Source organism: Labeo rohita, chromosome 9, assembly GCF_022985175.1.
Source record: "Labeo rohita strain BAU-BD-2019 chromosome 9, IGBB_LRoh.1.0, whole genome shotgun sequence".
In the NCBI taxonomy this organism is placed as follows: domain Eukaryota; kingdom Metazoa; phylum Chordata; class Actinopteri; order Cypriniformes; family Cyprinidae; genus Labeo; species Labeo rohita.
In genome coordinates this window covers 5,643,841-5,661,982 of record NC_066877.1, presented here as the reverse complement: position 1 = coordinate 5,661,982, position 18,142 = coordinate 5,643,841, and the positions used below count along the sequence as shown (strand labels likewise).

General features: G+C 33.0%; 1 protein-coding gene across 2 annotated transcripts in view; it reads right to left on the bottom strand.

The window, feature by feature from the left end:
- Positions 1-18,142, bottom strand: part of epha3 (eph receptor A3) — a 159,886-nt gene that overhangs the window by 44,314 nt on the left and 97,430 nt on the right. For both annotated transcript variants that reach the window (XM_051119278.1, XM_051119277.1), the window contains exons 6-7: positions 12,680-12,804; positions 1,993-2,155 (exon numbers count right to left, since the gene is read on the bottom strand). In XM_051119278.1, the coding sequence (XP_050975235.1) occupies positions 1,993-2,155; positions 12,680-12,804 (288 nt within the window). The remainder of the gene's footprint in view (positions 1-1,992; positions 2,156-12,679; positions 12,805-18,142) is intronic.

Here is an 18,142-nt window from a genome sequence, read left to right as displayed (position 1 = left end):
AATAAATATTAATTATGATTAAAAACACTAATGTGGTGATTTCTAATGTTTTTAATTTTAAGTGTTTTATAAAAGTACTAAACTGCAACTTCATCATTACAAATGTCTAATTACAAATCTATTCTAAAATATGACATACAAGTTTCATAGAAATGACAGTATGTTTTAGTTTATCATAATTGCTTTACCATAATTACATTCAGCAATACACTTGAACAATATTTAAGACAATAGGTTAAATTATGAAATTACATATAAAGATGTACAAAAAAAGCTAATTGTAAAGTTCACTCCTAGTAAAAAACAAAAAAAAACAAAAAAACAAAAAAAAGCTTTAAAATGCATTTATTTTATACTAAGTATAGTTCAAGACTATTAACATATTTACTGACATATTGCTTAAGACTTGCTGATATAAACAAATTAATTAAACTGCACATATCTTAATATTAAGCCTAAATTATATTTTAACTGATGAGGATTGTATAATCTTTAAATAATATTGGTCTTTAAATGCAAAATATTTAAAGTGTACCTAAAGTGTACTTGCAATAGTTCCACTTTAGCACAATCAGATATACTTAAGTACATCTTAAGTACAAAATTAGTTGTTCCAATATAGCAGACTTTAAATATACCAGTTTAGTATACTAAAAGTACAATTGCAGGGTATTTTTTATTAAGTACGTAATATGTGAATGTATTTGAAGTATACTTAGCATGAAATAAATGTTTTAGTATATTTATTTTCACTAAGGGGATATAAATTTAAACTATTATACTTTTTCATTCATGCAATGCATTCATGTTCATAAGCATTAAATTCAGCTCATTCAATATTTCTGTAATAAAAACCTTTTTATGCCATTTAGTCTTTTTTATGTTTCACCATATTTTAGTTTATCAGGGTCACACAGACGACTCTGGTGCTTTTTATAGGCAATTTACATTTTAAGTAATTGTGTGCATATTTTCTGTCTCAACAATGATATGTCAAGGCATAAACAGAGGTAATTACCCACATTACAAGTATTTCCCATTCATAGCTAAAACATCAGAAAAACTGAATTGCTTCTGCATTTAATTACATTAGTGACGTAAAAAATGCTTTTTTAAACTCAGTCAACAAAGTCTGTTTTTCTTCAGTAGATGGAGCTGACAGTAAGTTTGAAACAATCTCATATTCTCAATCCGTTCTTAATCAAAGCTGAATGCTGGGTTTTAAATATTTATCATAAATATGTGACATGACGGCACAGGGCTTTTTCTATCGGATGGTGTTGACACATACTGAGTGATGCTAAAGAAAAAACACATTTTGTGAGAAAATGGAAGCAGCGGGAAGTTGTATGCCACTGTAAATGAAAACCTCTGAATGTACTGAACAGATTAAAATTTAAATCTTTATTTAGACTCAATAATTAGGTTATCAGATTAATTAACTACATGACTATCCTACATATTTATCTATATTAAAAAAAAAAAAAAAAATCTCCTTCATTCTGGTGACCGAGAAATATAAATCCATATTCAGATATTTTCTGCATAAATTATGCGCCTTGGTGTGGGTTTCACACTAGCTATACATTCAGAGGCGCCTATAGATCGCAGATCGTGCTCAGAAACCTGTGGAGAGCCACTCACAGTATCATTTCATTACATGAGTGTGCATTGATTTCCTATAAATGTTTCATTAGATAAAAAGGCCTTCAGCAATGCTGCGCCACAATATAGGGTTTACAAAATGCTCAGTCTAAGAGCTTAATAGTGCTGCAGACAACAGCTGCCATCATGGGACAAAAGATGCAGCGTGTGTCGTTTTAACCAAGCGCTTTATACTGTGTGAATGTCTTGTATGACAGTGAATTGGATCAGAAACCAGGGGGATTGCGAGCCTTTGTATGTATTGTTCATTGTGCCGCACAGCTGTGAATGGATTGAACTGTGACTGTAAATAGAGAACAGCATGAGAGGAAGTATATAAATGCTTACAGTCTGGACTGGTCTCAAACTCAAACTTGCGGCTGCTACCGCCGTATCCAGCCGCAGTGCGTGCTCTGATCTGCAGCAGGTACGTGGTGTCGGGTTTTAGTCCGTTCAGGGTAACGTTCGTGCCCTTTGACCTCAGGATGGTGTAGCTGGTCTCTTGTTCCTGCTATAGGACAGAAAGCAAGAGGAAAATATGTTAGTTTTAGCATAACATAAACATCTAAGGATCTTTAGCCTCATATATCAATGATTAATGAATCAAATAAATGGTGAGTCAAATGCATCTTTATTTTTTGGCATGTGCGACCAAATGTAAAAAATGCGCTGTGTTAATAAGGTGAGCTGTTATGACAGCTGTTAATGCACAATCACTAGATTTCTATTTGAAATGAAACCATAAATATAGGCGAAGCATTGACAGTTTCAGAGCGAAAAAAAAAACAAAAAAAAACATTCACTAGGGTTGCCAGGTTTTCACAACAAAACCCGCCCAATTGCTACTCAAAACTCATGTTTTGAGGGGGTCCCCTGGTAAAATTAGCATTCCAGGGGCTAAATATTATGTTATTGGAGTCGCTTCAACCCATGGACATGAAAAACAACCCGCGGCAACAGTGTTAAAATAGCCCAATTCTGCGGGAAAACCACGAACTTGGCAACACTGATATTCACTCATGTGCTTCACTCGGCAGCGCTAAAACTGGCAACGGATGCCAGAAACCCGCCAAAATAAAAGCTTTTTTTTTTATTTTTAAATATATAAACCTAAAATTGCTGATTTTAGGTTTAAAAATGTTGAAAAGTCATATAATTTTTTTTCAAAAGTAAATAAATAAATAAACAGACACATACATAAATAAATTAATAAATATATAAGTATTGTAATTTTTAGGTATACTATAAAATAACTAGATTTTTATGCATACTCATTTTTTTTTTTTTTAAAATATATAAACCTAAAATTGCTGAATTTAAGTTGAATATCGAATATTCATGTAAAAATAAAAAAGTGAAAAATAAATAAATAAACAAATAAATAAATAAACATATTTGCATTGTAATTTGTAAGTATACTATAAAATAACTATATTTTTATGTAATACTCATTTTTTATTTTAAAATATAATAGCATTATCATAATTTATTCGTTTTTTTAATTTAAAACTAAATAAAGTGCAATAATACTGTTATTTCTATTATTAATTATTTTTATAGTAATATTTAATGGGTCACACTATGTGCAGTGTAAAAAAACGTATATGTACCCCTGATTATAATGCAAGATTTCATAGAAATTCAGAAAAACAAGGATTCAACAAGTCAACATGAAGAGCTTTTCACAACATTTTAACTTAGAATCTTAAGTACATTAATGTTCAAATATTTGGGGTCGTAAGATTTGAGAAAATAAGTTAAAATAAGTATTTTGTGCTCATATAGGCTCCATTTATTTGCTAAAAAGAAAAGCAGTAAAAACAGTAATGTAAAATATTTTTTGGGTCAATTTAATTCTTTCTTTGTTAATAAAAGCATTATTTTCTTTAAAAAAAAAAAACAGCAAATTTTACAAGAAAATGTGCTAAGAATAAGGGACTTAATTGTATGATATTTTCATTTTTAATGAAAAATTGGTGATATTTAATTTTTGACTGAAACTTAAGAAGCTTAAAAAAAAGCATGTTTACCACCTACATAGAAATTATCTTCTCGGGACTCTTATTAATGTGGACCGAATTGCCTTAAAGGGATATCCGAGCAACCGAAGGCCACTTACGCAGAGCCTTGTCTTAAACATGAATAGTGAGCATTTGAAGCAAATCATTCCTCATTAGAGACATACAGAGACATCCGCCTGTCTGACATGTGACCGTTGGAGCGGACAGGCGAGGGACGTCCCACCGGACGGGAAAATGCATGCTCATCAGGAGCATCTAAGGCTGCTTGGGACAGTGCCAGCTCATCTTAATACACTGCCACCTTCTTTTCACATTTTTATGGCTTTCCTAAAGATTTCTGTGGTACGTTGATCCTCTCTACAAGCGAAAAAACCTAACTGATTTATGGGGCGTCTTTGCTTTCAAACCATTGTTTCCAGATGTTTCTCTGACTGGAAAAAGAGGCAGGAGTGGAACGAGAGGGAGCGGAGGTTTCTGTTGTTTATTGTAGCAGTCCAGAAAAGGGGGAAAACATCCCGCAAACAGAGGGATCACTCATTTGCCGGTATTATCCGGCACATTCATCCATGTAACGCATCAGTCTTCGGCCACGGCGAGTGTTATGGCAAACCTTCAAAAAAAGTTCATTTGCATTTCGCTGCATCGTTGACCTCTAAGAATAGCTCACTTGTCCACACTGTAGATATTGAATTTCCCCACGCTGAAGTAATTAATGGCAAATGGGATTTGAGAGCATCTTTTCGAGGGTCGGCAAACACGTACCAGATTAAGCTCGATTGGGTTTCATGTCTAGACTACACATGCTAATAGGATTTTTGATGCACGCCGGTATGGAGCATAATTGTCAGACGCCACTAGATGAGAGAGGCAGTGTACAGTTACATACGCTGGATTTCTTCGAATATCCTTTGCTTATCCGCTAATCAGAAACAAATAAAACAGCAATGATACCACGGCCACATTTAGAACAATGCTGCACTGACGCCACTGCACAAGAAACAAGGAACAAGGCTTTCAAAATGCTAAAACATTCATTTTGTTTGTCCGATTTCCAGAAAAAGATTGAAAAATAGCCACATAGAACTCAGACAGCAGAAAGCAGATTACACTTCAAAAGCTAAAAAGTTTGGAAAGAAAAAAAAGAAAGAAACAAAGAAACAAAGAAAAATAAAGAAAAATAATACTTTTAGTCAACAAGGAGACATTAAATCAATAAAAAATGACAGTATTTTACATTATTATTAAAGATTTCTATTTAAAATAAATGCTGTTCTTTTGAACTTTCTTCAAAGAATGTTTTCACAAAAATAATAAGCATAACCATTTTAAACTAAACTCTGAAATTTTGTTCACAAAAGCAACATATTAGAATGATTTCTGTGACACTTAAGACTGGAGTAATGAAGCTGAAATTACACATGAAAATATGCTGAAATAGAAAACAGCTAAAATGTAGTCATATTTCACAATATTACAGTTTTTATTGTATTTTTATTTATTTATTTTTTTTTAAATGCAGACTTAATGAGCATAAGAGACTTCATTTCAATACTTTAAAAATCTTACTGATCCCTAACTTCAGAAATGTACTGTATATGTTATGTGTTTTTCTTGTTTAAAGAAATTGTGATTAATATTAACGTGATTAATTTAAAAATTTATACAAAAAAAATATATTTTATTTTACAAAACCAACTTATTGATTTCTGTGATGTTGAAGACTGGAGTAATGGAGGTGAAATCCAGCTTTGCAATCAGAAATAAATTACATTTGAAAATATACTAACATAGAAAACAGGTACTTTAAATTTTGGTAATATTTTACAATTTTATAGTTTTTACTGTATTTTGCTGCAATAAATGCAGCCTTGGTGAACAGAAGAGATCTGATCCCAAACTTTAGAAATGTACTGTATATGTTATGTGTGTTTCTTGTTTAAAGAAACTGTGATTAATATTAATAGAATGTTGTTATATTAGGAATTATACAATTCTAATTATATAATGTAGAAACAAATCTAAAAAAAAAAAAAAAAACTAAATACTACACACACACACCCACACCCACACAATTTTGTAACAGTATATTAGAATGATTTCTGTGACACTACAATAACAAAAATAAATTACATTCAAAATTTTACTAGGAAAACATGTACTTTAAATTGTAGTAATATTTAATTTCATTTGAAAATATACTAAGTAATATTTTACAATATTATAGTTTTTACTGTAGTTTTTTGTCAAATAAGTGCAGATTTGGTGAGCAGAAAAGAGTTCCTTCAAAAATACTGAACAAATCTTACTGATACCAAACTTTTGAAATTTAGTGTATATGTTTCTTGTTTAAAGAAATTATGATTAATGTTATTAGAATGTTGGTATATTAGCAATTACAGAATTCCATTTATATAACAGAAATAAATACATAAACATTTTTGTGATTAATGTTAATAGAATATTGCTATATTAGGAATTACAGAACCCTAAATATATAATATAAAAGAAAATCTAATAAACATACAGATAGAATTTATATATAGAATTTTTACAAAGCAATATCTATGATACACAGTGTCGTTTTTTTTTTTTTAACAATAGTCCAAATCAGTTGGAAGTGTACCCAAATGTTGCATATATGACCTCACATGGATATAATATTTGCTAAATTCTGTGTAAAATGTGAAATACACAAGCAAAAAATAAAAGCAACAAACATGCACAAGCAATATGCGTCTTTACGGCTTAAATACACATTTCACCACATAAGTAATAATATTTGACATTGACCAGACTTGTACAATCAAAACCAGACCACTGGTTTAGACTGAACATGTTACTTACAGCATTCAAAATAAATGAAAAGCCATATTTTATCAGCATTGCATGGTTTCTATTCACATGTCCTTTCACAAAAAGCCAGTACATGCTGTGATGACGGCAAAACAAGAGTTCCCGTTAGATCACAGTCTTTTTGGCCTTACATCTGTTAATGTGACTGAGCTGTATAAGAAGTTTTAAGATAAAGTCCAGGCTGTATTACAGCAACCAAGGCATTTCACTGAGTAAATAGAACTACAAGTGCAATACAGCCCTAAAAGCCTAAATTGCAAAATGGGTGTTTCGGATCTCCTCACAGCACACTTAGACTGAAAAACGAATCCAAGGCAGCTTTTTCCAGGGTGCGCGAAGAGCCCGTAAGTGTCACCAGCGAGCATCTGTTTGTAAAAAGTGATTTCATCTGTAGATCTGTATATGTAGCAGTTTTATAAATGCGGTAGGACGTCGACTGACAAAACCCATCATGGAAAGAAACATACATATGACTCCAGTGGAAACCCAGTGACTAATGCAAACATCACATTTGATCTGGATCCGATGACAATCATTTCTACTCCTTTCCCGAACGTGGCCCAGAAACCATTTCAAACCCCCGGACTATGAATGCAAAGCCACAAATGGAGCGCATCAGGTTTTATGGTTCGAGGAGGCCTTGAATATAAATTCGCCCCGGCGCGGAAGACGAAACCAATACCTCGCGTCATATTGTACGCGTCTCTCTGTTCGAGTCATAAATCTTTTCGCAGGTTGTCACCGTTCACTGCTCACGACATCATGTGATCAGCTGGAAATCACATACAGGTGTGTCGGAAATTTTCGCCGCAAAAAAATTATATTCTTACCATATGTCCTAGGGTCCGCATCAGCCACCTCCCAGCTCTGGGGTTTGACAAGGCGTGCAATTGTTACTTTTCGACAAGTGCGCTGTTGGTGGAATTTAATATGCTTGTCATGTTGTACTTTGACAGTCTAAATATTGCAATCTGGGCTTACAGCCTTCCTATCCGCTAAAGAAGAAACTCTGTAAATACGAAATGGCTTTTCCAAAGCATTCCTTCCATCCGAGCTGGAGGAGAAATAAACACTCTCAAATGCGCTCCGAGATCAATACGATAAAGCGTTTCCATTCGCACGGAGCACATTTAAAAGCTCCGTCCGCCAATAACGCCGATTCTGGAGCGATCGGGACGCTGTAACGTCGGGGAAACGTGAACCAGAGCGCTCAAGTATTTAGAGATGCTTAAATTGCATGGCTCTTTCCTCGTTCGTAGCATTGTTAATTTGATATATACACACAAAGAGCGGAGTATATCCCCCCTGGCGCATAATCAAAAAGAGATTTACTCTAAGTGAAGCAACATGGACCCCTCGGACCTCCGGATTGGATGACGCATTCTCACAGGAGCCGCATCACTCGGGTTACCGCGCATCTCGATGCCTTTTTGGGAAGCCATTAAGCGCAGTTTGTTTGATTTTGCGCTACACAACATTATGCAGTGTAAACACCATGGTGTTTTTGAACCGGGCCTGTTGATGCCACATTTTCTTTGAAAAGTCACTTAGCGGCTCCGGCTGCCTTTTATGAGGTTTATATGTTCAAGTCTGCGGCCTGTGTGTCAGTGAATCCGGTAAGAAGATTTGGGGCCCCCTTTCCTTCTCAGTGTGTGTTTTGTGAGGGTGAAGGTGGCTTGTTATCCTCTGCCAACCTAGATCAAGGGGCACCGAGGGTCTTACCGAGGGTGTCCCTGGCTTTTCCACATGGCGGCACCGGTTGTGTAGGATTTGGGCGACTCCAGCTATGCCTGATGAAGCGGTGCCTCGCAAGGTTGTGTAATTAACAGGAATCAATGGAGAGACGGACTAGATCGCATTGTGGACCGGGAACGCTGTGCCACCCAGGGTCAAACGAGACATGGGGGATTTCAGGAGCCCCCCGAGTGTACCTGTGCCAGACGGTGAAAACAGCCTGCGACGAGCTGCCTTTTGCTTGCAAATAAGGGGATTACGGGCCGAGCGAAAGCATTTCCACTGGCGGAGATTTGGGCCTCACTGATCTCACAGAAAAACGCATCACAAAGGTCCTCTGTAGGAAGCGCGGGGTCCAACGAATCTCTTTTTTTTCGCCAGCAGATGGAAAAGCGCTATCAGCATATTTGGACTGAATGTAAATGTTGAACACATTCTGAGTGTAACTCGGCTCGAGAGACTTGAGCCGCTATCCTCAAAAGGTCAACTCATAAAGTTTGCCCATTCAAGAACAATTCAGATGAAACATGAAGGCTTAACTTTTTACAGTGCTTCTATGGATAACTTGTTAGCTCATTTTGCAGAAGCTTAGGTTATGTAACGGTTGCTTTTTTGTTCACTGCTAATCTTCATACGGTGAATCTGAGGCACAATCAATGGCGGTTTGGAAATAAATCCCCAGTTAACTACAAAAGCCCTGTCAAAGTTATTTAACCGATAATGCTTACTGTAAAATAACTTATTAAAGCTGGCTGATATGTTAATATTCACAATACAGAAACGCACAAACGTTTGTGGCCAGTAAGATTTAAAAAAAAAAAAAAAAAACATATTTGGCATGGATGCATTAAACTGATTAAAAGTGACGGTAAAGAACTGTAACGTACAGAAAAAGTCTTTCGTTTGGATATTCTATTTATCAGATAAACCTGGAAAAATTATAACAATGAAAACACAGTTTTTAATATTAATGATGATAAGAAATGTTTCTTAAGCAGCAAATCAGCACTGATTTCTGAAGGATTATGTGAGACTGCAGTAATGATGCTGAAAATATATTTAAATATAATATATTTAAAATATATATAAGCATATACATTTCTAAATAAACAGAAAACAGTTATTTTAAATCGTAATAATATTTCATAACATTACTATGTTAACTGTATTTTTGATTGAATAAATGCAGCCATGGTGAACAGAAGAGACTTTCAAAAGCGCACACACACACACACACACACACACACACACAAAAAAAATCGTACTGCCCCCAGACTTTTGAACAGTAGTATATTCAGTATTTATTTTGCTGCAATATAAAATAAAAATACTTTGTTTGGCCATTAAGTTTCATAAACAGCATGTTGATGGTTTGTGTAGGGCCCTATGAAATCCATTTTATTTTTTATTTTTTTCAGATTCCATTTTTTTCTATTTAAACTTTTCTGGATTCCCTCCCGCCCCCCCATGCTCTGTTTTAATGGTAAAATTACATTTTAAAAATTAATTTTATTTAAACAAATATTATTAATTGAAATCACAAAACGTACACAATTTAATAGCAATGTATTAAAAATGTAACAAAAATTACATTTAAGGCCTTATGAAATATGCTTTTTTTCCCTCACAAACTCAGTATTATTTTTTAACAAATATTTTTTTTAACAAATAACAAATTTATTTTTAAATAAGCTTCTTATTTAACACATTCAAGTAATTTTCTGCATTCCATTTTAATGGTTTCTTTAAATTTTAATATTCAAAAAACATCATTTATTAATTGTTTATATAAAAACTAATTATTTTATTTCATTTTATTTTATTTTTCCAGAAATACTATGTTGTGTATTTACATTTTTCTGGTAAATATTCATTAAACATATTTTTTTAATGTTAATTTTTTATTATTATTAGTAGTAGTAGTACTACTATTATTACATTAAGTAATATATTTCTACCACAGCTTTTTCAAGTTACACCAAACTTTTTATTTTGATGGGTTGCTGTGAAGACCTTTAGGATTCTATTTGTGTATGATATGATGATTTGTTGTTTTCAAAAGAAACTGTAAAATACTAATGAAGTGAGTCTTAGAGTAGTTCTAAAGATTATGTTTATGTGTATATTATATTGAGGAGGCAGAGGCTGAAAATGCTGCGAACATCAGGTGCGCTTCAGTATGTGTGTAGTAAACAAAACCGTGCGTCTGCATCATTCACACGGAGACATATAGAACATGCAGGATTCAAAATAGTATTTTTCGTTCATAATATTCACAGACACTAGTCCATATTACGTTTTGATATTAGTGTACTGACCTACTATTGATTTATTTTTTCAAAATTTGGAAAATTACGTGACATTCCGCGTTATATAGTAAATTCCATTTTTAAGACTGGATTGCATGATTTCGTCCACGGTTTCTGATATCTATGTATCTATATATCTAGTTTCGTTAAGCTGTATCACTCAGCACTAGCATTTCGGAGAGTGAAAAGTACCGGACAAAATGAGCTGCCGGTCTGAAAACACTGGCATGAGCTTTCAATTTTGAACTTAAGACCTTTTTGTCATGATGAAGATGAACCATGTCTCGTAGACCACCGAATCCTGTCTACAATTTCAGTATGTGTGTCTCTGTGTGGTCATACAGTCAAGCCGTTTAGCCGCTAAAGCTACGGAATGTTTTTGCTGCGGAAAGAATTCTGGACGGTTGCCACTGGAGACGTTTCTAGGGCTTTCTTTCACACCCTCAGATCCCCTGCCAATTCGGGAGAGGAGACTCCCACAATGTCAGGGCCCAGTTCAGTTCCAAACCCAGAGTCGCGACGTTACCCACTTCACCTAGAGCAGGAGACGTCTCAGGATCTGACAGCGTGAAAGAGCCCGCTGAAAACTGACCCTAAAAGAGCAGCGCCGACGTGGTACAACAATACTGACCCTCAATCAAGGCCCGATCCCTATACGGCTCATTAATCATACGGCATCTGTAGGAACGCAGCCGAGGGGCCGAGCGGACTGGGTCGTGACTGGAGAGGAGAGGGTTTTTTTAGATGGGCAAGCACGAGCTTGCAGCCCACAAGGGCTTTAATGGGCAGGTGGTGTTTAGATCAGTGCCTCCAGTGTTACAATACCAAAGCCGAGATCATCTGGCACTTTCACAGATTGTTAAGAAGGCTTAAAATGAACTGACCTGGTCAGTGAGTACTAAGCAATGTTTCCTCTAAACTGCCTGTGCACTTCCTGAACACACAATCAAACTCAACTGAAATCAGTCTGCATGTCCCCTTATTTTTAATATTGAACTGAAGTGCTAAGAAAAGTTGTGTGTAAATATGCAGCACTGATTAATTGGAAGTGCTTTTTTTTATTTTATTTTCATTATATATTAAATAAATTATTGTTATTATTATAAACTAATAATAAAAATCACAATTTATTTTATTTTATTTAAAAATAATCTACTTGGCTGCAATGACTGTATGGTTGGGTGAAAATGCAATTTAATAAGCCAGAATAAACAGTGTTTTTTATTTTATTTTATTTTATTTTATTTTTAACTAATTAATTTTAAAGTTATGTTGCATGCCGAAATGAGCTTATTGTATAAAACATATGGAAGATTTACATTTATTTATATTTTTTTCTTTATTATACATTTATATTTATTGTTAAAAACATTTCATATTTATTAAATAATGTCATTGGTGTTCTATTTTATTTTATTTTATTTTATTTTATTTTATTTTATTTTATTTTATCTTCTTGTATAAAACATTGGAAGATTTCAATTTATTTATATTTTTTTCCTAGATTTACATTTACTGTTAAACAATATTTAATAATTATCAAATAACAGCATTTGCGTTATTATTATTACTTAATATTATTAAAATGCATTATTGATATTATTACAAATTAGGATATAAAAAATAGCCTAATAAATAAATTAACTATACTATATTATAATCATATATTTACATGATTTACAGTATATATGTTTCTACAGATTATTTATTACAGTTGATTTTTATTACATAAATATATAGTACATATATTAAGTTTTCATGTTCTAATAGTGTTTAAGTGCATTAAAAAAGCACTGGGGTGATTCATTTCAGGTGACTGAAGGGTCTTTCCAACAGAAATAGGTTTTGCTCAATGAAAATAAAAAATGAAGGGAACACTGGTACTTCAAAATTTCGTTCCAGGCAAACATCTCTGAGCAGAGCAGACAGACTCTATTTCACCTCCAACAATCAAATTAAGCCACATCAACTAATGACTTGAAATGCTCCCAGGTATATGGATGTGCACTCTGGACCACGATTCCTAATGACGCCAAATAAAAGGACGACGTGATGACTTCAAATGAAAGCGCTCATGCAGCGAATGCCCACAGCGAGTCAAAATTAAACTGCCCCCACCTTCTCATAGTATTTGACCTCGTAGTCCAAAATGATCCCATTGGGTCTCTCTGGCTCCATCCATGACAGTGAGATGCTGTTTCTGGATGTTCGGTCCTTCCTGATGACAGTGACTGCGGATGGAGCTGCGCAGACAGACAGAGAGAGAAACACAGAAAATGAAAAAAAAAAAAAAAAAAAAAAAAGCGGATTAGCCGTTTCCACTCTGGCTGTGATGGTATTACAAGCACATAAAGCCTAAGGTCACAGGAAGTTCAGCTGACATTTTCATTCAGCTATTTGCATTCTGTGAACTGGTTCCTGTTGACCTAATCGAGTTTGCTCTCCACTGGGGGCCGGGTTTCAAAGTTGGGAAAGTTGGGACTGAAAGACAAATTGATGCAATCAGGCAACGGCTGGTTCCTGCAAACACTGGCCACTTTCATGTCAACTCAATACCTCTAAGTTTACAGCATGGCTCATTAATTCAGGCTTTTTTGATGCCAAGGACCCCCAATCATGAAGCAATCCATTCACAACTAACCCAGTTTCTAAATAATGAAAGCAGGTACAACACTGTTGCTGGAGTATGTTTTAGAAGAAAACTTTCACGTTTCATTCAATGTATCAATTGGTGTTTCTTTTTAATTTAATAGTAAATTCTGAGCAAAAATTGTTGCTGCACCGTTTTGCCCCAGCATAGTGAATTCTTTTCTTTTATTTTCTTTTCTTTTCTTTTCTTTTCTTTTCTTTTCTTTTCTTTTCTTTTCTTTTCTTTTCTTGTTTGGATTGGGGAAAAAAAATTGAAATAATTTTGTTTAGGTTCTTGCATAAAACCATTTATAAAGGTGTTTTCAACTTCTTTAGATTTTATTTTTCTATACTGACATTTATATTTATTTTTACAACATTTCATAATTATTAAATAACAACATTGCTGTTATTATTATATAATATTAATAAAATGTATAATGAAAGCAGGTACAACACTGTTTTAAAAATAATCGGTCGGTATGATTGTTTCTTAGCAAGTCTGCATTTATTTGATCAAACAGAGTAACCAAAATACTGAAATATATTAAAATTCAAAATGACTGTTTTTTACTTAAACATATTAGTAACCCAAAAATTGTGAAGGATTATTTACAAAATAATAATAATTATTATTTTTATTTTATTTTATTTTATTTTATTTTATTTTATTTTATTTTATTTTATTTTATTTTATTTTATTTTATTTTATTTTACACAGTTTTTATACAACTGATATTTGGGATATGAAGACAATACCATAATTTAATTTAATTTAATTTAATTTAATTTAATTTAATTTAATTTAATTTAATTTAACACAATTTCTATACAATTTGGGACATAAAGACAATGCCACAATAATAGTAATAATAATAATAATAATAATAATAATAATAATATAATTTAATTTTTAATTTAATTTAATTTTACACCATTTCTATACAATTGATATTTGAGCTTTAAAGACAATGGCAAAATAATAATAATAATAATAATAATAATAATAATAATAATAATAATAATAATAATAATAATAATCATTTATCAATCAAATTAAATTAAATTTATAATTTTTAAATTAAATTAAATTTAATTTATAATTTAATTTAATTTAATTTAATTTAATTTAATTTAATAATTTTACACAAATTCTATATAATTGATATTTGGGATATAAAGACAGTGCCATTTATTTAATTTTATTTGACACCATTTTTATACAATTTGGGATATAAAGACAATATTTTATTTTATTTTATTTTACACCATTTTTATACAACTTCTCCTGGGGGGTCCCAGATCCAGTTTGAAGAACCTCTTTCATTGATCCCCACTGTGCTATTCATGACTTCATGTCCTAATTACTGTAACCTTTCACGAATGTGCCTAAAACTCTTCTACTGTGTTCCTTCTAGCTGTTTTCTTATGTAAACCACCACTATTAAATCAAGGTCAGGTGAACCAGCATAATTATCCAGGGCATCCTTGAGACAGATTATCCATCTAGTCATTTACATAACCCTCCAACTAGTCAATTATTTAAAAAAAACATGTAGTTTTGCACATCTCTAATTGTGCTTCAGGCATCCGGCTCAAAGTCTCCCTCCGCTCTGGCACTTCACATGGTCACAATCTGTGATGGTAATTCAAGTCAGAGCCGTCCCGCTCTCCTCCTGCCTGCCGCTCATGTTCTTTTTCAAGTTTACAGCTCTGTAATTGCGAGGCAGCAATGAGGCCATGGAGGCATCTGACTGGCCTGTGTTTTAATTTTATTAGACCACAGGAAAAAACATGTTGTTCTTTCAAATGTTCAAGCTTTCCTTGATTGTGATTATACAGTCTTGCAATGCTTCTTTTCCCCTGGAACTCTTCCGTTTTTTTCTTTTCGTCTATTTCTCTTTGTTAATGAATCCAGATGGGCTCAGTCTGTTTCAGTTTGCGGCCCCGCTACACGAGCCCCTTCCCTACGGCACTCTGATAGGGGAGGAATTATTGAAGTTTTATAGTGGCCGCAGTTTATGGAAGCTATGATTTACAACGTCTGGACAGCAGGCTCATTTGACGCTGCGTATCTTTCTCAGCGTTCTCAGCGTGAACACATCAACTTGGTCTTAAAATCACAAGAAAAGCACTGGTTCCTTTAAACCTTATGAAAGAAAACGACAGCAAAGAGCAAAGCGAGAATGATTATGCTTCTGAAACCAAGTGAGCAGCCTAATTAGGGAGCATTTTATGGCATCACAGGTAAACACTTGGGATGTGTCCAAATATATATATATACATATTTTAACCTTAATTTTATTTAAAAATGTTGTGCTTTTGTAATATTTATCTTTTTTTTTTTTTATTATTATTATTATTATTTTTTTTTTTAATCTTGCCTTAGCAGCTATCTGTAATAAAATAATTTTAACTAACAACAACAAAAAAGTAATTTATGGTTTCAGTTTTAGTTCATGATGTCCATCATTTTTTCTAATGCCATATAATAAACTTAAAAAATATATATAATGTCTTATTTATTTATTTATTTATTTAACAACATAGTTCAAAAATTTGGGGGTGGCAAGATATTGTTTTAGTTTTAGAAAATCTCTTTTGCTCACCATGTCTGCTTTTGTGTGATCAAACATATAATAATAGTAACAAAAGAAAATAGTAATATTGTGCAATATTATTAACTTTAAAATAATGTTTTTCTTTTTAAATACATTTTGAAATGTAATTTATTTCTGTGATAAATAAATATACATAAAAATGTAAGATTATTTTTAAAAAAGCTATTATTATCACTGTTGAAAACACTTGCCTAATATTTTTGTGGAAACTGTGATACTTTATTATTATTATTAGTAGTATTGCCACTTTTAAAGAATGTTATGTTATTTCTGAATAAAAGTATAATTCTTATTTTTATAACTTTGTATATAAACTTACTGACCCTAAACTTGTCTTTTTCTTTTTTTTTTCTTGGCAGCTATCTGAAATAAAATAATTAAAACTAACAAGGTAATCACAATAAAAATAAAATAAAATAAAATAAAATAAAATAAAATAAATGCCTTTTTATTATTATTATTGTTGTTGTTGTTGTTGTAAATATACTATTTATGTTTTTTTTAAATAAAATAAAATAAATAAAATAAATGCCTTATTATTATTATTATTATTATTATTATTATTGCCTTTTATTACTATTAATTATTATTAATATAATTATTATTATTACTATTATTATTACATAACAGCAATGACATTATTTAATAATGATTAAATGTTGTTAAATGATAGACAAACAAACAAACAAATAAATAAATAAAATTATTTTTAAATAAATAAATAAATAAAGTAACAAAAATACTATTTATGGTTTTTACTTTTATGTAATGATAACAACCCCGGTCCAAAATCATCCCCCATACCCATATATACTGCACTATTTGAGGGGACAAATTTGTAATGGTGTCCGAAACCGTAGTGGATGTTATTCAGTGCACTCATTCAATCCCGTAACGCACCTCATTTAGTAGGGTACAACCGATGTATACCTAACAGCTAGCTGCTAAAATCCCAGAATAAATTCCAGAATCTTGCTAAAAATGGCATCTGCAGCACTTCTTGTGCCTTCGATAACTGACTTTGCTTACAGGTTTTCATTCACTCATTCTGCACTCTTAAGAATAAAGGTTCTTTATTGGTATTGACAGTTCCATGAAGAACCTTGAATATCTTTAGAACCTTTCAAATGCAAAAAAAAAAAAACGTTCTTTATAGTGGAAAAAGGTTCTTTAGATTTTTTAAATGTTCTTCAAAATGGTTTTTTTTAAGAACAGTTCACTGAAAGGTTCTTTAGGGAACTAAAACGGTTCTTCTGTGGCATAAGCATGAAAACACTCCTTTGGAGCCTTTATTTTTAAAAGTGTGCGGGGCGATTTCGGACACACAAGATAACTCCCTTATGAAAACTAACCAGTTTTACCACAAATATAACCAAAAAACAATGGTTAAACCATAGTAACCACAAAATAATCATGGTTATGCTACACTAACCATAGTTTAATCATTGTATTTGTAGTAAAGCTGTGATTATACAAATGGTAGGCTAATCAATACAACAAAAAAATATGGTTACTACACTTTTACTACCATAAAACCATGGTTAATTTTCATGGTTAAGGGTTCTAGCACAGCATTTTTCACAGAGGAGCTAATCATAGGATTAGCGACAATTTGCAACAAGCTGAGGTAAAAAAATCTGGACGAAATGTTGATTATGTTGCATACAGTATGGCTAAGTGTTAATGAAATAGTTCCGAGAACTGGGCTGTTTTATTCAATACTGTGTGTTTTTATGAATTTGAGTTTGGAGTTGTCAGCTTAGCAACATGCTAATGCCAAACTCCACTGAAAACAATTGTGAGTCAAGTCTCCTATGCATTTCCTGTGAGAACTGCTAAGTGTGTGGCAACAGATCTTTCAACAGGATGTTCACTTGGTTTTGGATCTGTGTACGTTTCTCAGCTTTCTCCTCGTGAACAGATCACCTCTGTCCTGAAGCCAAAAGAAATCATCAGTTCCCACAAACCTTCCAGAAGAAAGCAACAGCAGAAAGAACCACACGATTATATGTGGGATACTGCAGGAATATTCAGTTACGAAAATTGCAGAAGAGAGGGAGCTCGCCGCTACAGTCTGCTTGAACCCACAACCTCAGAAATCAGAGCGCTGCGTTTACAGGTGTGGCTGACAATTATTGTCCAGCACTTGCAAGAATGCTGCAGCGCAGACGTAAGCTTTTTGTAAATCATCCTAGTGAAGTGCTGTCGAGTAATGACGTTCTGCAGAACACGGCCTCGAAATGTCCTCCACATGGCTCTGCGGATGTGGGACAGAGGCATGGCATTAATGTGGGTGCAGACCCTCCTTTTCTTTCTCCCTGCCCTTTTCCAC